Raw genomic sequence first — 16,514 nt, forward strand, 5'->3', positions numbered from 1 at the left:
ATCTTTATTCTGCACATTTTACTTTGTGACTCCCAGGAATTAACTACTTTAAGCCAGCAAATATAGTGTAGTGCAAGTTCTTTAAATAGTCACTGCCTTCTCTACCCTATCAGAAGCTAGTGCGTGTTATCCTATGCTGCAACCTTTAGAGAATTTAGCTGTATTCACCCCTGATGTCCCAATGGCATGGAACATACACATCAAAGTACTCGGAAATTTATACAGATGCTAATATTAAGGAGGCCTGGGGTCTGAAGCCTGTGCCAATGGAAATATTAAATAACTATCATCTCAATATTTTAAAGGTAGCTGATATGTATTTTATAAAGTTAATCACTTACTGTGCTTGCTGATATTATTAAAGATATTTTCCATGTGAAAGCACAGGGGCCAAGAAAATAACTTCTTATTGCTCGGTAAGGGGGTGAATAATGAAACAAAATATTTCATTTAAGTTTCCCCTGAGAGAAATACCCTGGTAAAATGTGCGTGATCCTCCAGTAGCCAACACACTCTGAGGTTAAAAAGCTGCTACTGATTCACAGCTACTGTCCCAGCTCAAGTAGAAGGGATTTGTGCTTTTGGTGCTGGTGTTGAGTGAGAGTGCCAGATTTAAACCTGTTGTTAATACAAGATGCGGATATACACGGAGGTGTTACATTTGCCCATAGAATATCCTAAACAGAATAATATTATTCTTATTCTTAGATACAGAACTTTTTATGAACTAACATGTTTCCCTTTAAAAATAAAGTTGGGAATTTGCTATATGGAACTGGAGAATACACGTGCTTACCTGGCTACTCGGCCTTTAGGGAAAGACTAGAGTGTTCTGTGTCTAAGAGGAAGAGAGGCTAAAGAACTGCTGAGCCAGATGATAACCACCATGACTGCACTTCCCCAGGAGATCGAATACGTTGCAGGCATGGAATCCAGTCCCTAGAGAATCAGGACTTTTCAATGCAGTTCATATAAAACATGTAGGACTTCTTGTGGAAACAAGTAAATAAAAAACCTTTCCAGCTACTACATGGAGTAAAAATATTTTGCTAATTCAGCATAAAAATAGGAAATCACTTTGCCCAGATTTCATATCAAAACAATGAAGTCAGCTTATTTTTTTTTGAAAGCATATTTTAAACCTGTCAGTTTTTCTACTGGAGTACTGTACACAATGTCTTAACGAGCTTCTAACCAGAAGTCACAGTTACAGAGCTAAAATTTACACTGTGTTTACATGCATACTGTTAACCATCTAGATTTGACACAAATAAAAACTAAGATGCTGATCCTTATTTTGACAAACAAGACAGGGTTACATTTCAACCCAATTTTCATATTAGAAGAACAAAAATGTTTAAATAAACTTCGAAATCAAAGTAAGGCAGTGCAGGATTATCAGTGTAGAGAAACGCAGGTTCCTATACCTCCTTTTCTAGAAGAAAGCAAGGTTGGTTAATAAATTAAAGGTTGAGATACAGCGAGATACAGCAGGTATTTTAATTCCCATTTCATTTAAAAACAAATGGAGTACAAAGTAACGAATATCCATATGATGCACGTGCTAGTTTGCTTGCAAACTTTAGCAGATACAAAATTTCTGAAGCTCTTTCCTCACTGAATCCACTGGTTCCTAATTAGACCAAATGACTCTGTACATTTGAGATACAATCAGAAGTCCACAAAAGCCAGTCTCATATTTCATAAAAAACTGCTAAATATTTAGGAAATCTAGACACTTCCACATTTTTTTCCATGCTTCATTTAAACTTTGATCAGCAAGACTCTGCTTTTATAAATTACCTACTGACATACCCACAAACTGGCTTGGGAAAAACACACAGGTTTTGTTACAATGAATTTTAAGATCTTACATACACCTCAGACTCTGGAGCTATGGCATTTCTCCAAAATAATTCACAGTTCCCGCAGTTAATACAGTACTGCAAAATGGCACTAAAGTGCATAAGTATCTGAATGTTTGCTGGGCTAAAAAGGTGCTGTGCAAGCTTAAGCTAATGCTTTGCCATTATATACAAGATAATTTTTCTTTGGGGAGGGAATACTAGTTCTGGAATGCCACTGATTTTAATTTTAATGGAGGATTGTCTACCTTTCACCTTTCTAGAAGATGTAAATGCCCCCTTTCTGACTCTTCTGTTTGTCAAGAACAGTAAAAGAGAAAATAGTACACTCTAGCAATGCATTTCAAGATAATTTACCAGAAATGGTATTTAAAAACCAAAAAACAAAAAAAGGAAGAATACATGGTACTCCAGATGAAAAGTGGACATGCTCTTTGTAACTAGCTATGGATCTTCTGCTCAAATGAACATGCTGTTCATTTTTATCAAAACATGAGTACTAAACTACCATAAATAAAATACATACAGTACAGAACAATTAAAACTTTTTTGTACAGTAGTTACTTTTACATTAAACTTACCATCTTTTCAGATATGTTGAAAATTAGGACTCTAAACATGATTATTTCAAAGTATCATTTTTAACAATCTTGCACAGGCCCGACAATCAAAAACACGAAGCTTTGATTCAGATAGCTTGGCAGGTTTCACATACTTTGACAGGTAGGCTACTTTGAAATATGTTGGGTGTGTTTTTAACTTATGTGTTATCAAAAAGTTTCATTATTTTTATTTAAATCTTTACATGAACTGTTTCTGTGCAATACCACTGCCAGTGTAGCTTGAGAAAACAAAATGTGTCTGGAACATTGACTATAGTCCACGTGTTGTCTACCTCTTAAAAAAGTATGATTCTAGGAAATCCAATGTGAGTGCATTTTAATACAGGCAGTCAGTCCTAGAATAATTTTAATATTAAACAGGTACCGTTTCTACCACTGGTGATTTGATGCACTCTTCGTGCAGTCTGCTCTTTTCTGGGAGGTTGAGCGAATTCTCAGCAGGGTGCTCTTGTACACAAGTGTCGCCATTCAAAGCTGAAACAAAGCCATCTTGAGAAGGACCTTTCAAGTATGAGTGAAATTCCACTTGAGGGTGACTTGGCCTATGCTCAGTGTATAAACTGTTACATGGAGCACTGCTATCACCTTCAGAAGATGAGCAGCAAACAATCACTGAGGGATTTGCAGAAGGGTAGTGAGGGCTGCTAAAAGTTTCCTCTGATTGCCGTGTGTAGTCAACAAACTGTTCTGAAGTCATGTTGTAAGGCACCAGAGAAAGGCTACCGTTCTTGACAGCATCCCTTTCTGAATAAGTCTCACCGATCTGGTTAGCAGTGCCAGCAACATGGTTCTCTATTTGGTAATACAGATTTGAAGAGTTAGTATAGTATGAGGCATTTTTAGAGTGGTTTTCATGCACAGCAGTTCCATCAGAGTAGCAAAGCACAGAAGGAAGAGGCACCATATCAGCATGGGAGCCCATGCTTTCTACAAAATCATCTGCTTTTTCTTCCTCGTCATCTTCCTCCTCATCTTCCTCTTCCTCTTCATCATCATCTGATTCACTAGGGGCTAAACTCTGTGTGCTAGAATCTGTAACCCCACTACAAAAGCTACTCCCGTCTTCCTCTTCCTCCTCTTCCCCTGGGCAGCCCAAGTCCTCGGCTGCCTGAGAATGGATAACTGCAGCCGGAGGTTCTGTTTCAATCTCAAAATTTTCTGCAATTGAATATTCAGCCGGATGGGGTCCTGGACTCATAGAACTAGCGTGTGCACTTATCTCACTGTGGCACCCATTTAGTGCTGGAACTTGCTGCTCTCTATTTTTCTCCAATTCAAGTTTCATTATTGTGTGCAAAAAGTGAGTCCGTACACGGATAGGATTAAATTCAATTCTACCTGCTGTATTGCTACACCCTTCTTTAGTGCAACCGCATGGAAAAGACATACGATCCACCTTTTAAAAAAAAGAATACAGGTTAACAATACATAGCATAAGCCTGGTGCTATGACAGAAACTAGACAGCCTAGAGAAATACAATACTGAAGTGGGGTTCACCTTGAGAAGTACTTGGAAGAATAGTGAAAGCTAACAATAATTCAGAGGGTTAGCCCTGGAATTTAGCACTGCTGATAGGAACAGTAAGGGACGCATACATGCAACAATGTTGCAGCGCAGGAAAAATAGATTTTTGTTCCCTAGGTGAAAGCATTACACAGTGGAACAAAAAATAGGTAGCTCTTCTATTTATGGATCTGCTACAGCTTTACTTCACATTGTGCTCAAATACAGGCGAAAGCATAACCAGAAACAGCCTTAACATTTGGTAAAAAGAATGGAAACTAGAAACCTATTGAAACAAAATTAATTATATATAAAAACCTTTATAAAGTTCCCAATGGGGACACCTGACCACAGAACATAGGAATAAAAAAGTCAAGTACATTTTACAAGATATTCCAGTCAATTGCAGATGCAATAGTGTAAGCTCAACAGATGATGGGCAGTCTATCTAATGACAGGCATCTTAAATAAATGTGACTGAGTCCACAAGTGGGACGGTTCAATTTGATAGCTTAAGGTGTGCGATTTTCAGCTACACTGTAATATCTAAACATCAAACACGATGCAGAGGAGAACGATATAACACAACGTAGTACATCTTCCCAACATGTGAAGATGAAAACAGGAACAGCAAAGAGAATATATTATTTAAAATAGCAGGGAAAGTTAAGCTTGGATTTAAGAAACAATGAGAAATGCATTCAGGAAGAAATCAACACAGTTGCATAACAGCAACTCAGGAGAATTAGTGGAAATGTCTTTTAGGGAACATTTTGGGACATTTACAGCTGTACGTAGGACACTTTGTAAACGTACAATATGAAATACCTTTTCAGTCTGCAGCAGAAAAACTGCCTGCTATATTAGCAGATGTATTTTTTATTGCCTACATGCAAATTTCTCATGCATGTGTTTTAAGTATCATGCGTGTTAAATAAAGGATGGTACCAGAGAGTTTCATTTATTGATTCTCACTGAGTTTGGACTATAATTCACATTTGGACAGTATGTAAATTGTCTCTAAAATAAAAGGTAATAAATATCCCTTCTGAAATCTGCAGGCTACTGATTCTTCTGTTGTCTGCATTTGCATATTTAGGTAAAGGCCAAAGAGGAAGACAAGGAGCAGAATATTTGTATAAAAACAAAAAAGAACCCCAAAACTAAACAATGTGTGTGCCTAAACCGATCATAAGATAAATAAAGATGTTTAAGGAGATTGTTTGTATTGCACACTAGATACTCCTAAATCTGGGCCTTAAAAAAACTGGTTTGAGATCCACAAGTGTTATCATTTACTAATTAATTTCCAGTAGTTATAACTTTAACAACAAAAAGTACATGCCTGTGCATGCACACACCCTCCTCCCCCTCCCCTTGATAGTTAAATAACATCAATAATACAGACGTTTACCTGACATTTTATGCCTGCAAGACTGCACGTGCAAGTTTCTGGATCACAGAACACACGGCAGTCACAGCCACAATCCTCCCTGGACAGGCGGATGGCCCGCAGCTCGTGTTTTTCTTCCACATCAATCTTCTTCACTCCAGAAGCTCGCAGCAACGCCCTTCGCTTTTTTGTCGGCAGGGGTTGTAGAAAGAAGTACTCATCTACTTCAGTGTTGTCTAGATCAATATCATCATCGGAAATATCATCCAGTGTCAGGGTATTAGCTTCTTCAGATTCCACTGTACCATTCTTTGTCATCTGTTGCACAGAATAATTAACAAAGTCCTTAAACTATACTCACACACATATATATGTCTCATAGCTATAAACATGTGTAATGCAATATGAATGTGGAAAGCCATATGTAAAAATGCTGCAAGTTCCAGAATATGATTACAGATGGGGTGAAAAGGCAGTTCTTTCACATTTAACATAGGAATTAAATACACATTTTTAGTTTCATGTTTGTCATGAAGCTAATTTTTTTGTAAGTTTCTAATTTCTTATCTGTTCTTTATGTTCTTTATCATTTGTCATTGTTTGCCAGATGTCATCTCTTTCTAAAATTCTAGTCTTTTCTACATTGTTTCATAGGATAAATTTTGAGCCCTTAATTGATTCTAGTTCCTGTCTCTGGGCTCTTTGAAATTCTTCAATATCCCTTTTGAGACAGTAATTGCACTACCAACACTGTTTCAGGTTACGATGCAGCACAGATTTGTAAAATAGTCTATTTTATGTACTATTTGCTATCCTGTTCTTCTGTAGCCTGACAAGTTTTTTGATGTTTGTACAGCTGAGGTCACAAAGAAGTATTTCCACTTAATTGTTTGGGCAGATGTTTATATTTACTTCTTGAGTTGACAATTTTAAGCCTGGAAGTCACTTAATTTTGCCCCTTTCTACCTACATTACTTCACGCTTATTTGCAATATATTTCATAGCGCGGATGCACATAGCTGATCTGAAGTTCCTTCCAGTCCTCTTTGGTCCTGAAAATAATCCATTTAGCTTTAAATTGTCATCCATTTCAGTACTTCACTAACCAGTGCAGATTATTCTTAGGTAGTTAATGAACGAATAAATTTAGGAGAAAAAAAAAGTTGTTAACTTCTTATGGAAGATCTTGAGAGAATTTTTTAGAGGATTTGTGCTCCTTTCCTAGGGATATGAATTTTTGAGCCTCTATAGATAAAAGTATCCTGGCACTATATTATTACTTATGTATAGTCTAGCTCTCAAACCTTTCAAAAATTGTTTCAAAATTAAATGGCCGTGAGCATCAAGCACAAACATCCAGTGCCACTTTCATAAGAGAGCACGGTTCTGTAGCATACTCCTGTAACTCATCTCATATAGAAAGGGGTTTATATATTCAAGGAGAAAAGAAAAAAAAAAAGCAAACCAAAAAACCCTGCACTGAAGGAAGGTTAATGTTCCCATCCGTGGTAGAGCTCGCTGGTTATATCTGCCAAATGACACAACTACAGAGTTTATAAAAGCTCTTCTACAGAGAAAATTGCTTGAGAATCAAAAGAATATCAAACGTTAAAAAAACAAGTTTCAAGCAAGTGCAGTTATATGATTTATTTTCTCATATAATAAATCCTTTTTCTTATACTATTGTTCTATGAAATAATTTTGCTTAAAATGGAAAAACAAACAAATAAACAGAGTCCCAGTATTCACCCTGCTCTATGTAATGTTCTCAGTTGACGAGGCTGCTGATTTACACTAGCCCAGCGTCTGGTGTCATACTGTTGTGACTAACACACGGTGCAACTATGTGATAACTACATACTGGTGAAGTCTCAAGTCTCGTCTGCGTTAACAGTATCATCGTGGGCAGCACCATGACCTCAGGAAAATGGTCCCCAGTAAATGAGATTTGAATGTTTCTTACCTGAAGAAAAATAGCCATCCAAATTCTTCCTTAGTTTTCCCTTATTTAGTTGCAGAATATTTCAGGTTGGCCTGTTATTCCAAATAAATTTTTGGACACCAGTTTTCAATAAATACTGAAGTCACTAACTACTGTTGCTTGTTTCTTGTGCATTTCAATGTTTAGGCATTTAACAATTGCCCTTTAAAGGTAACTCCCCATTTTACTGCTACTAAATCTTGTCGTCTTCTTCCAGGTATGCTTCTTATGTGTAAGAAAGCAGTCATGAATCTTACCCATTCCACCATTTCTGCTTTTATTATACTCCCAACTGTTTTGTTTTCCCATTTATATAAACAGTTTGTCCTTTCTACAGTCTTTTGAATTGTAACTGTCATTTGTGGCATTATTGAATTACTCGATGGTGAAACTCCTACTGACTGCTTACTCTTGTTTGTAATTGCTGTTTTGTGTTCATAACAACTGTGTAAGACAATCACAGAAAAAAACCCCTAATTTTTCCTGACTTGTAAAGTCAGGTTAAAAGCAATGCTCTTCCCTTTGAAGGAGAAGAGTCTCTGTCACGGCTGGTAGTCCTCACATACACTGTACACGTACACATTACACTGCACAAAGAAAAATTCTCCTGAGGTCAGTCATCATCCCTTCTTAGCAATTCAGCACTGTATTTAGTTCATGCAGAGGTGTTCTGCCACTTCCACAACTCCGCTTTAGGGGCATTATTGTTTCCTTCGATTTCAATGTATTCTCAATCTTTCTCCGTAACTGCAGCCTTCCTTTTATTTCATGTTTCAGTTTACTTGCCATGTCTGTTATCCCTGTAACATTCAAATCCCTTTATGTGCATACACTTCTAGCTCTTTCTTCATCTTAAATGCAGGCATTTTCAAAATGTGGCTCAAAATTCCTTCAGATTATTTTGTTGCTTTATTTTCTACTATTCGTTTCACTTCACAGCGGCTAGGAAAAGAGGGGACAGTGGCTCCCTAACCAGTTCAGCCTGGCCCTGGGGCAACAGAGAGACTATTTATACCACGTATTTCAACGTATTAGTTCAGTAAGGTAAGAAAGACAACATTAGAAGGCATTCTCTTTCTGTAAAATCTACAGTGAGAGACAGGTAAATCCAGAGAGTAATTAAATGCATCTTGACTGTCTGAAACTAGTGGGAGGGAATACTCCACTGTACGTGCAACTCAGCCTGAGTGTCAAATCCAAAATGGCATCCTTGATTTTTTTATATATTTTTCATTTTTTTGTTAGCTAGGTACAACTAAGTGCAGTGTATTTATGCTTTTTTTTTTTTTTTATAATAGGAGAATGACCTACCTAAAAATTCTGACTTCTATAGTTTCAAATATACAAGGCTCAAACCACTCCTTAAGCAGATCCCTGTTATTAACTGCCTATCAGAATTTAAGTTTGAAACTGGGGAAGCAGAAGAATTCTAATCCCTGCTTCTATAATTATTTTAGTATTTTATTCAATTACTATTTAATAAAAATTAAGTTTCAGGGCTCTTACCCATGAGGTGAATGCTGTAACTTCTCAGCTTACAAAGGCACCTACAGAACCATACCAAATCTGTCATGTATTTCTCCTCCTCCTCCCGCAAATCTCAACTGCTTTGCTGAGCAGCGGTAGGGCACTAAGGAACGGACTCCAGTCACGTGCTGAACACTGTGTGCATCCAGCAGCTGGGAAGTCAAATGCCTGGGCAGCAAGTGGGATTAGACAGCAGTCTGCCATTTCAAAGCACCTTAGGACTCCTTTGCTGGATGATTTCCTCGCTGTTTCCTCTGATTTTTTTTTGTCAATTTTGTCACACAAAGAACAAATGAATTAATGAAATGAAAGATTCCAACATTGCTCAGTTAATTGGGTAGCTACAAAGAGAGGAAGAACCATCAAATTACAAGAACCATCAAATGCACTTTCCAATACAGAACTTCAGGGGAACATTAGGTTCTCTTGATTGTCATAATATTGCTCATCTGAATTAAACTTGATATGTATATGGGTAAAATTTCTCTCATAAAGCTAAAGGTTAATGTCATAACAACAGGAAAAGGCAAGGGCCAATGAATACATGAAGCCTTTGGGTGAAATTCACTTCAACTCTGTAAAATGTAAAAAATTCAGGTTAGAAGCTTTTGCCTGAGCTAGCTGGAAATTATTCCTTACAATTTCACAAAGGAAACGAACTGTGTCCACAGACCTGGGAGCCTTAACATCACTAGGGTCATGCTAATCATTTTAATTGATCTTAATTTGAGGACACATTATGAGTAAGCAACGAGGACTCTTTCAGCTAATTTATGGTGCTTACTCATAATGTTTTCTCAAATGACAACGTATTAAAGCAAAGCCTACCTTGTACCTTTCGTCTTGACACGATGGCTTTTATGTCCAGATTGCCATTAGAATTTTCACACTCTGCTGCTAACAAGTGTTCATGTAACTGTCAGCAGTTTTTACACCAAAGTGCTGGTGCTAAATGGCTAAAGTGACTTGAAGATTTTTAAAGTCTTTATCTGCTTTTAATTAAGAGAAGTTTCTTGTTTGGCTCTTCACTTTTAGCAAGTAAAATAATAAACGGTGCCTAATATTATGAAGACTCAATTCCAATATATTCCTGTACTTTTTTGAACAAATTCTACAGGATAGAATGCTTCCCGCCTACAGACTTGCATATTTTTATCCAATGCAAAAAATTTAAAAAACAGTGAAACCAATTAAAAGCCACACTGAAAATGTTCCTTTCTGTTTGTAAAATTTTTCAAACCGAGAAACCTTTTTTGAGCGAAGTTTGTCCTACTTCATTTTCTCATTTTCTTCATTTTTCTGTGCAGATGTACAGCAATTTTGATGCAAATCCTGATTAGTACATTTTCATTAAAATCATAATTGCTGACATATTCACCTTAGAACTCTACAGCGTTTCCTTTTTGTGTTCATTTAGAAACCATGTGAGTGACCAAGCAGCTTTTCCATCTCTGTAATGGGAAACCAGCAAGGACCAATTGTCTTAAGCAAATAACTCATGCTCAATGCTTTACCATGACTCTTCACTAATTCAGTGAGTCCTGGATTTGCTTTTGTGAGAGAAAGTGCTTTTATTTTATTTTTTTTACTCCCAGTGTATAATCAGGAATGCAACTAATCTTGAGTTTAATGAATTAGTTCAAAAACGAAGTTTTCTGTTCCCTAGGTTTTTACACATGCTCTAGAGTGAAGAGAAATATTTTACTCTAGTAAAAGATTTAACACTAGTAAGATGTTACCATTTTCAAGCCACTCTCAGGATTCTGAAGACCTAACCACAATTTCTTAATATTTGAATTGAAACTTTGGAGTCAGCTTACCAGTTTCAGAACACGCTAGTAAACTATTCCCGTACCAACTGCTGAGGATCAATGAAGAAAGAACCCCACCTCTACTGAATTAAGTGTAGGGGAAAGGACTTTTCTATTTAGTAAAAGGAAACAATTAAAATTAGGACAGAGGAAAGAATGCAAATCAGTCACAGTAAAGATTATCGTCCGCTCAAACAAGTGACTGGGGAGATGGAAGAACACGTTGTATTGGAAGGGGAGCAGAAAGTAGAGTCTATGTCCCAAAAAAAGAGGGGGCTGGAGTGAAGTATGTTAATGAAGAAAGGAGATCCACCCCAGAGAAGAGGAGAATTATGAAAGCACAAAGAGCCAAGCTCTAGTCCACAGAGATGAAGGGTAAAAGGCCTCATCCAACCTTTGGAGCTAAACAGGGTCTGTGATTTTTCTTGATTTACTTTCTAGCTATAAAAAAGACAAGGAAAAGTGAAATATTTGCATGCCTTGCTATTCTTTACTCACTCCACTGGGGATTCCTCTCTCTGAGCTGATTCCTGGAAGTCAGCCAAGGGATCTACACAGAGTCATTGGTTACACTGACACAGCTCGATTCACACTTGATGCTCTGAAGATCCTGTGATGCGAGACGTTTAGAGGTGTTTAGACTTACCACTAGATAGTGGTAAGTCAGTAATGCTCTTGCCTTTGGTTTCCAGCCTGTCCAAACATCTGTCTTTAGTATGCCTGTGTCCTGAGTGGTTTTATGTTTGTTTGTTTTCCTTATGACAGTTTAATGTCATAGTTTTATGAACTACTTAGGAATCTATTTAGCTATTAAAATAAAAAACAATTAGGAGACTGAAAAAAATAATTACAACAGTAAGGGCCATATATACTTCAGGAGTTCAGACATCGAACCCATGAACATAGTTCATTCTATAGGAAAAATGCTGAAAGGTATTTCTTTAACTTAGAGGGTGCCAGTTTGCTCTGGACAATTGGAGTAGTATCTGGAATAGAGATATAATATCACGAGAGAAGGGGCTATGGAGCACAGCAGTTCAGTTACAATGCTAGATATTGTTCACTTCTAATTACAGGGTTCATCTGAAAAAGAGCCCAAAATACATATAACGCAAGCCATTACACAGGAACTCTTTCATCCATTACAAAAACATAATAAAACCAGAAGATTTGCCACCGGTTTCAAAAAGGCAGAAGGGACACTTCCAAGAACACAATCCCCTTCTCTATTCTCCTCTACTCAAATACAGAGTTTCTTCCCTCTCCTGTGCTGTATTTGAAAAGACAGCTTCAAAACTGTAGCCAAGATTTGTTCTGACTAGCTCAACTGATAGAGCTGGTTAATTTGTCTGACATACTTCTTCTTTAACACAGACATCCTTTGGTGAAATAGTAAAGACACACAATCGTATAAATGGGCACACTGAAGAAAGAAAACACTTTTAGTATTACTGTTTCTTACGTTTTGCCAAATCTGCTCAAGTTGGCCAAGAAAATAAGTTGTTTCACTTTCTGTACTTAGGATGTTACCATTCCCTTGTCTGACAGGGCACTGTGCAAGGGCTCAGAAGACTCATTATCTTCCTGGTGCTTCCAGATTTCTAGTGGACACCCCGTTCAAGGCTAACTTCCACCACCCTCTGCCTTTGCTTTTCTCTCTGTACAAAACAGGCAGTAAACAACAACCTCCCTGTAAAGCACTTTAAGGTATACATCAGTAAGAGCTACAACAGCACGTGGTGATATTGAAAAAAAAACGTCTACAGTAAAACAAAAAAATTTTAAAAAGAAAAATGCTATTGTTTTGACTGAAAATGGAATTGATAGAAGAAAATGGGTTTGTTTAACACACATGCATTGCGCCCATATAGCTCCGACACTGCTCATTTAAATAAAAGAGGCAAGGATCAAAGTCCTGAACAATTTTTACCTTTAATTTTAGAGAATTGAGTTTTTCCTCCCTTAGATGCTCTCTTAACATCTCTCGGTGAAGCCTCTCCTGTTCCATCGCAAACTCTCCGAGCGTGTATTGGCGCACGCTGTTGTGGCGAGTAGACATTCCCAGTGTGCTTCCCCCTTGGCTGGGAACACTGGTGAAGCCTTGCCTTCTCGTGAAGTAATACACAGTAACACAGTTAAAATGGACATTTTTTGTTCTCTTCCGCTTCTCCCTCTTCAGGATTGAGGAAGCTAGAACAGATGCAGATTACAGTATGAATGACAACAGGTAGTCATACAGCAAATTTGCCACTTTTGTGGTTCATTTACCTTAACAATCCCTGAATATGCACACACTAAAGTTCCAAGGTGCGCAGCCTAAATGAGAAGATAACATTAGAAATATTTACCGTATATGCAAACCTAGAAGCCATTACAAACTGCTACAATCATGAACACTATTGTCTACTTTAGAACAGAAATTCTTGGCCAGGATAGATGTGTTTTCCCACAGCGTTATAAAAATGTTTTATCCTTTTACCAAGGAAGCAAATAAATCCCAGCAAAAGGAACTTCTTTCACAGCGTCACCTCAAAGACAGTGATCCACTGACTTGCTCCTCTTCAAAACCCTGAGAACAGAACAACGTTGTGTATGACAGCAGTGAGAAGAACAGCAGACCCAGTCTCTCACAGGTCTATATACACTGTTACTACCTTGTCAGCAAGGCTTAGCTGTAGGGATCTGTAACCACATCTCTAAAGCATTGGATCACATTGGCAGAAAAGATTCCTACCTCTTACAATCTAAAACGTGATAAATTCGTGTTAGAAAAAATATAAAGGCAGTATGTTTAGTGTTTCAGACTGTCTCAGAAATTCATGCCACCATCATCCCAGAATAATATAGGAATAATGCTGATTAACAGTCAGATCCACTTCCTTTTTCTTTACCTCCATCCTTCTTTCTGCTGCCATCCACTGAATACATGTATGTGTGTGTGTGTGTACACATATATTCTAACGTGTAGAATTTTGACAAAAAATTAAATCTAGCCTTCTCTAATTCTTTTCTGATTCCCCTCACACTTTTGATCAGTTTTTCTTATACGGTATCACATGAAAAGGGTTTTTTCTAAAACAAATGCCAAAGTTCAACTGTTAAATATTGCTCTTTTTTCTACATACTTTCTGCTCCTGCCAATGATACTGATCTATTGTTTCTCACTGGTAACAGCAGTGAGCTTTTAGAGGTAAAAAAAAAAAAAAAGAGACACAAACATTACAGAAAGATAAGAAACACTCCTTGATTTTTAAGATGAGCAGCCTGATTCATTTGATTTATTGCAAAACGGCAATAGGATGTTGAGAACGTAGACAATAAGTCACTGCTTTGCAGTTTACAGGCAACAATGGGGCAGGGGTGAATGAGAGACCTAACTGCCAGAATTCAGGCAATAAAATGATTTAAAAGGTGCCTGACCACTCCTGAAAGACTCGGAACCGTTCCATAAAAGCAGTAAGAGCAACACGATGTACACCGCTAATCTAAAATTGCACCGTCTCTAGAGATTGCACGCGCTTGGCCTTCAGCCTTGGTTTCGTAACAGGTCTGGTTTACTGTCATGGCTAAAAGAAAGTTCATTTTCTAATATTATTATGTCGTGAAACGTTAATCACCACAAATGCAAATACCCCAAACTTTTACATAAAGTAATTCAGTCCAAAAACCAGTATAATTTACCTACTGTATGAAAACCAAGTATATTAGAAAATACTAGTCCTGTAACCAAATTACAAACACTGTACCCTACTGATATAACCATAAAACTATTTGGGGCTTAGTAAAACATTGAAATAGTATTATTTTTCCTAAATACTGATAAGCAGCTAAAAGCATGGTTTATTATATAAATAACATGCACTTCTTCAGATACGCTGCAGGTATGTTAGATTAGAAACACAGAACAGATAAACAAGCTCAGGTCCTATATTCACTTACATGCTTTCAGTGAAGGGTGTTCCAAAAAATGTCTAGGATGTACACAGAGGAATCAAATTCTGTTACATTAAGCATGTTTAAACTTACACCCAAGTTTAAGCAAATCCCATGTCAACAGAGCCTATCAAAGATATTTATAAGAATCTTTTAGTGGGGGAAGAGGCTTATTTTATTAGAAGAGACTAGTTGATAGCAGTGTGTCAATTGTGCATGAGATTAAATATTGTTTTAACGTACTGTTCTTTTTCATATATGCCACAGTTTCAAAACAAAACTATCTTTAATAAAACCAAATTTTTAGACTTTGGACGAGGGGGTAATTTTGATATCGTGACATTCTCTTTCACTTTATCATGAAAGCCAATACTCTGAGTCAGAACCTTCACCGCCTATGTGCTTTTACACACAGGAAAGTGCATATTAAAAACTCCTGCTTCTGCTGAAGGAGGTCTCTAAACCATTCTAGGATATATCCTATTTCTGATATAACAGTATTGATGTTATTTGGTTCTCAACTGGATCTTGCCTCTATTTCAGAAAAAATATTGCCAGCTACTGAAGGGCAAGCAGCTTTCTTTTACCCAGTGCCGTGGTTTGGGCTGGGCTGGACAATCAGAGTGACAGAAGTGCTTCCAGTCTGTCGGTCTCTTTATGGAAGAGATACTACTTTCATACTACATTCCGTACTGCTTTCTATACATGAAAAAATCAACCCTAAGTTTTATTCACATGCTACACACCAATATTAATAGTTACATGAAGCTAGGCGGAAGACTCTCAGATCTAATTACTTCCATCTGAAAAAAAAGAATGTAATCTATAACAAAAACTAGATTACATGAATGAGCTTTTCCACTATGTGGATTTTTGGGGAGGGGTGGGGGTGCCCATGTGTGTGCTGTCAGAATTTAGAATATGAATTTCAGACATTGCCATATGTTTATGCCTATAAGTTTGGTCAGCAGTCTCTCTCAGTAAGACTGCAGTTGTTACGAGCTGTCCTAAAGAACCCATTAATGCATTTCTTCAACTTTTTTATAGTTCTTATCACTTTTAGTAATAAAATTATCAATGCCACACCAACAAGGTTGTTTGTGTTCTTTAATATATCACTGACAAAAACTGTGTTAAAATAAAATCAAGCTGAACTTCAAGAAAACGCTGGCACACTGGAACTGCAACACCACCAGCACGATAAATCCAGCACTGTACAACTGGATGGAAGAAAGCGCAAATGCATTTGTTGTAAATGTCACTAAAGTTCATGGTTTTATTTGTTAACATTATAGTTCTGAGTCAGACAAATTCTATGATAACCTGGGTAAGTAAACAAGCATGAAAACATTCAGAGCCCTCAAATTACAGGTGATTATTTCTTTTCTGAAACACACCCTGTCTTTTGGGTTTGCCTCTGTCTCACCCAAGAGCTCATTGAAGGGAAGAGCGAAGGCTCTGTGAATGCCTCCATAGTCACTTCTTCACTGCCGCTGCTAGGAAGTAGTCAGAATATATTCATATTTAGGAGAATGTTGTTTACAAGAACAGATCAGGCAGGAACTGCAAAAGCTTACAGGATCTTATTTGATTACCCAAAAGCATAGGTTAGAGATGTCAGTGAGGGGACTGGAGAACTGCGACCACCTCAGTAACCAAGGACACCATAGGAAGCAGAGTTGGCACCGCAAAGGCGTTACGTTCTTGCTCTACTGCACTTCCTAAAATCTCAGAGCACAGGGCTGCCTTAATGTGACCTCAAAAAAAAAAAAATTATTAGATATTGAATGGAAATGTTGAACATTTTCCAACGTCAAGGACAAAGTGTCCTATAACTCATTCAGTCCTTTTGCTTCAAGACAACCAGAACTCAGATT

At 37.4% G+C, this 16,514-nt stretch overlaps 1 protein-coding gene across 7 annotated transcripts in view; it reads right to left on the reverse strand.

The window, feature by feature from the left end:
* Positions 1-1,125: 1,125 nt before the first annotated feature.
* CSRNP3 (cysteine and serine rich nuclear protein 3) overlaps positions 1,126-16,514 on the reverse strand; it is a 106,988-nt gene continuing 91,599 nt past the window's right edge. For 6 of the 7 annotated variants that reach the window (XM_074593599.1, XM_074593600.1, XM_074593594.1 and 3 more), the window contains 3 exons: positions 12,635-12,894; positions 5,407-5,703; positions 1,132-3,884 (listed from right to left, as the gene is read on the reverse strand). In XM_074593599.1, coding sequence (XP_074449700.1) covers positions 2,841-3,884; positions 5,407-5,703; positions 12,635-12,894 — 1,601 coding nt within the window. In that variant the 3' untranslated portion in view covers positions 1,132-2,840. Of the gene's footprint in view, positions 3,885-5,406; positions 5,704-12,634; positions 12,895-16,514 lie in introns of all 7 variants that reach the window. The other variant, XM_074593593.1, reaches the window with a different exon arrangement.

Source organism: Larus michahellis, chromosome 7, assembly GCF_964199755.1.
Source record: "Larus michahellis chromosome 7, bLarMic1.1, whole genome shotgun sequence".
Classification (NCBI taxonomy): Eukaryota; Metazoa; Chordata; class Aves; order Charadriiformes; family Laridae; genus Larus; species Larus michahellis.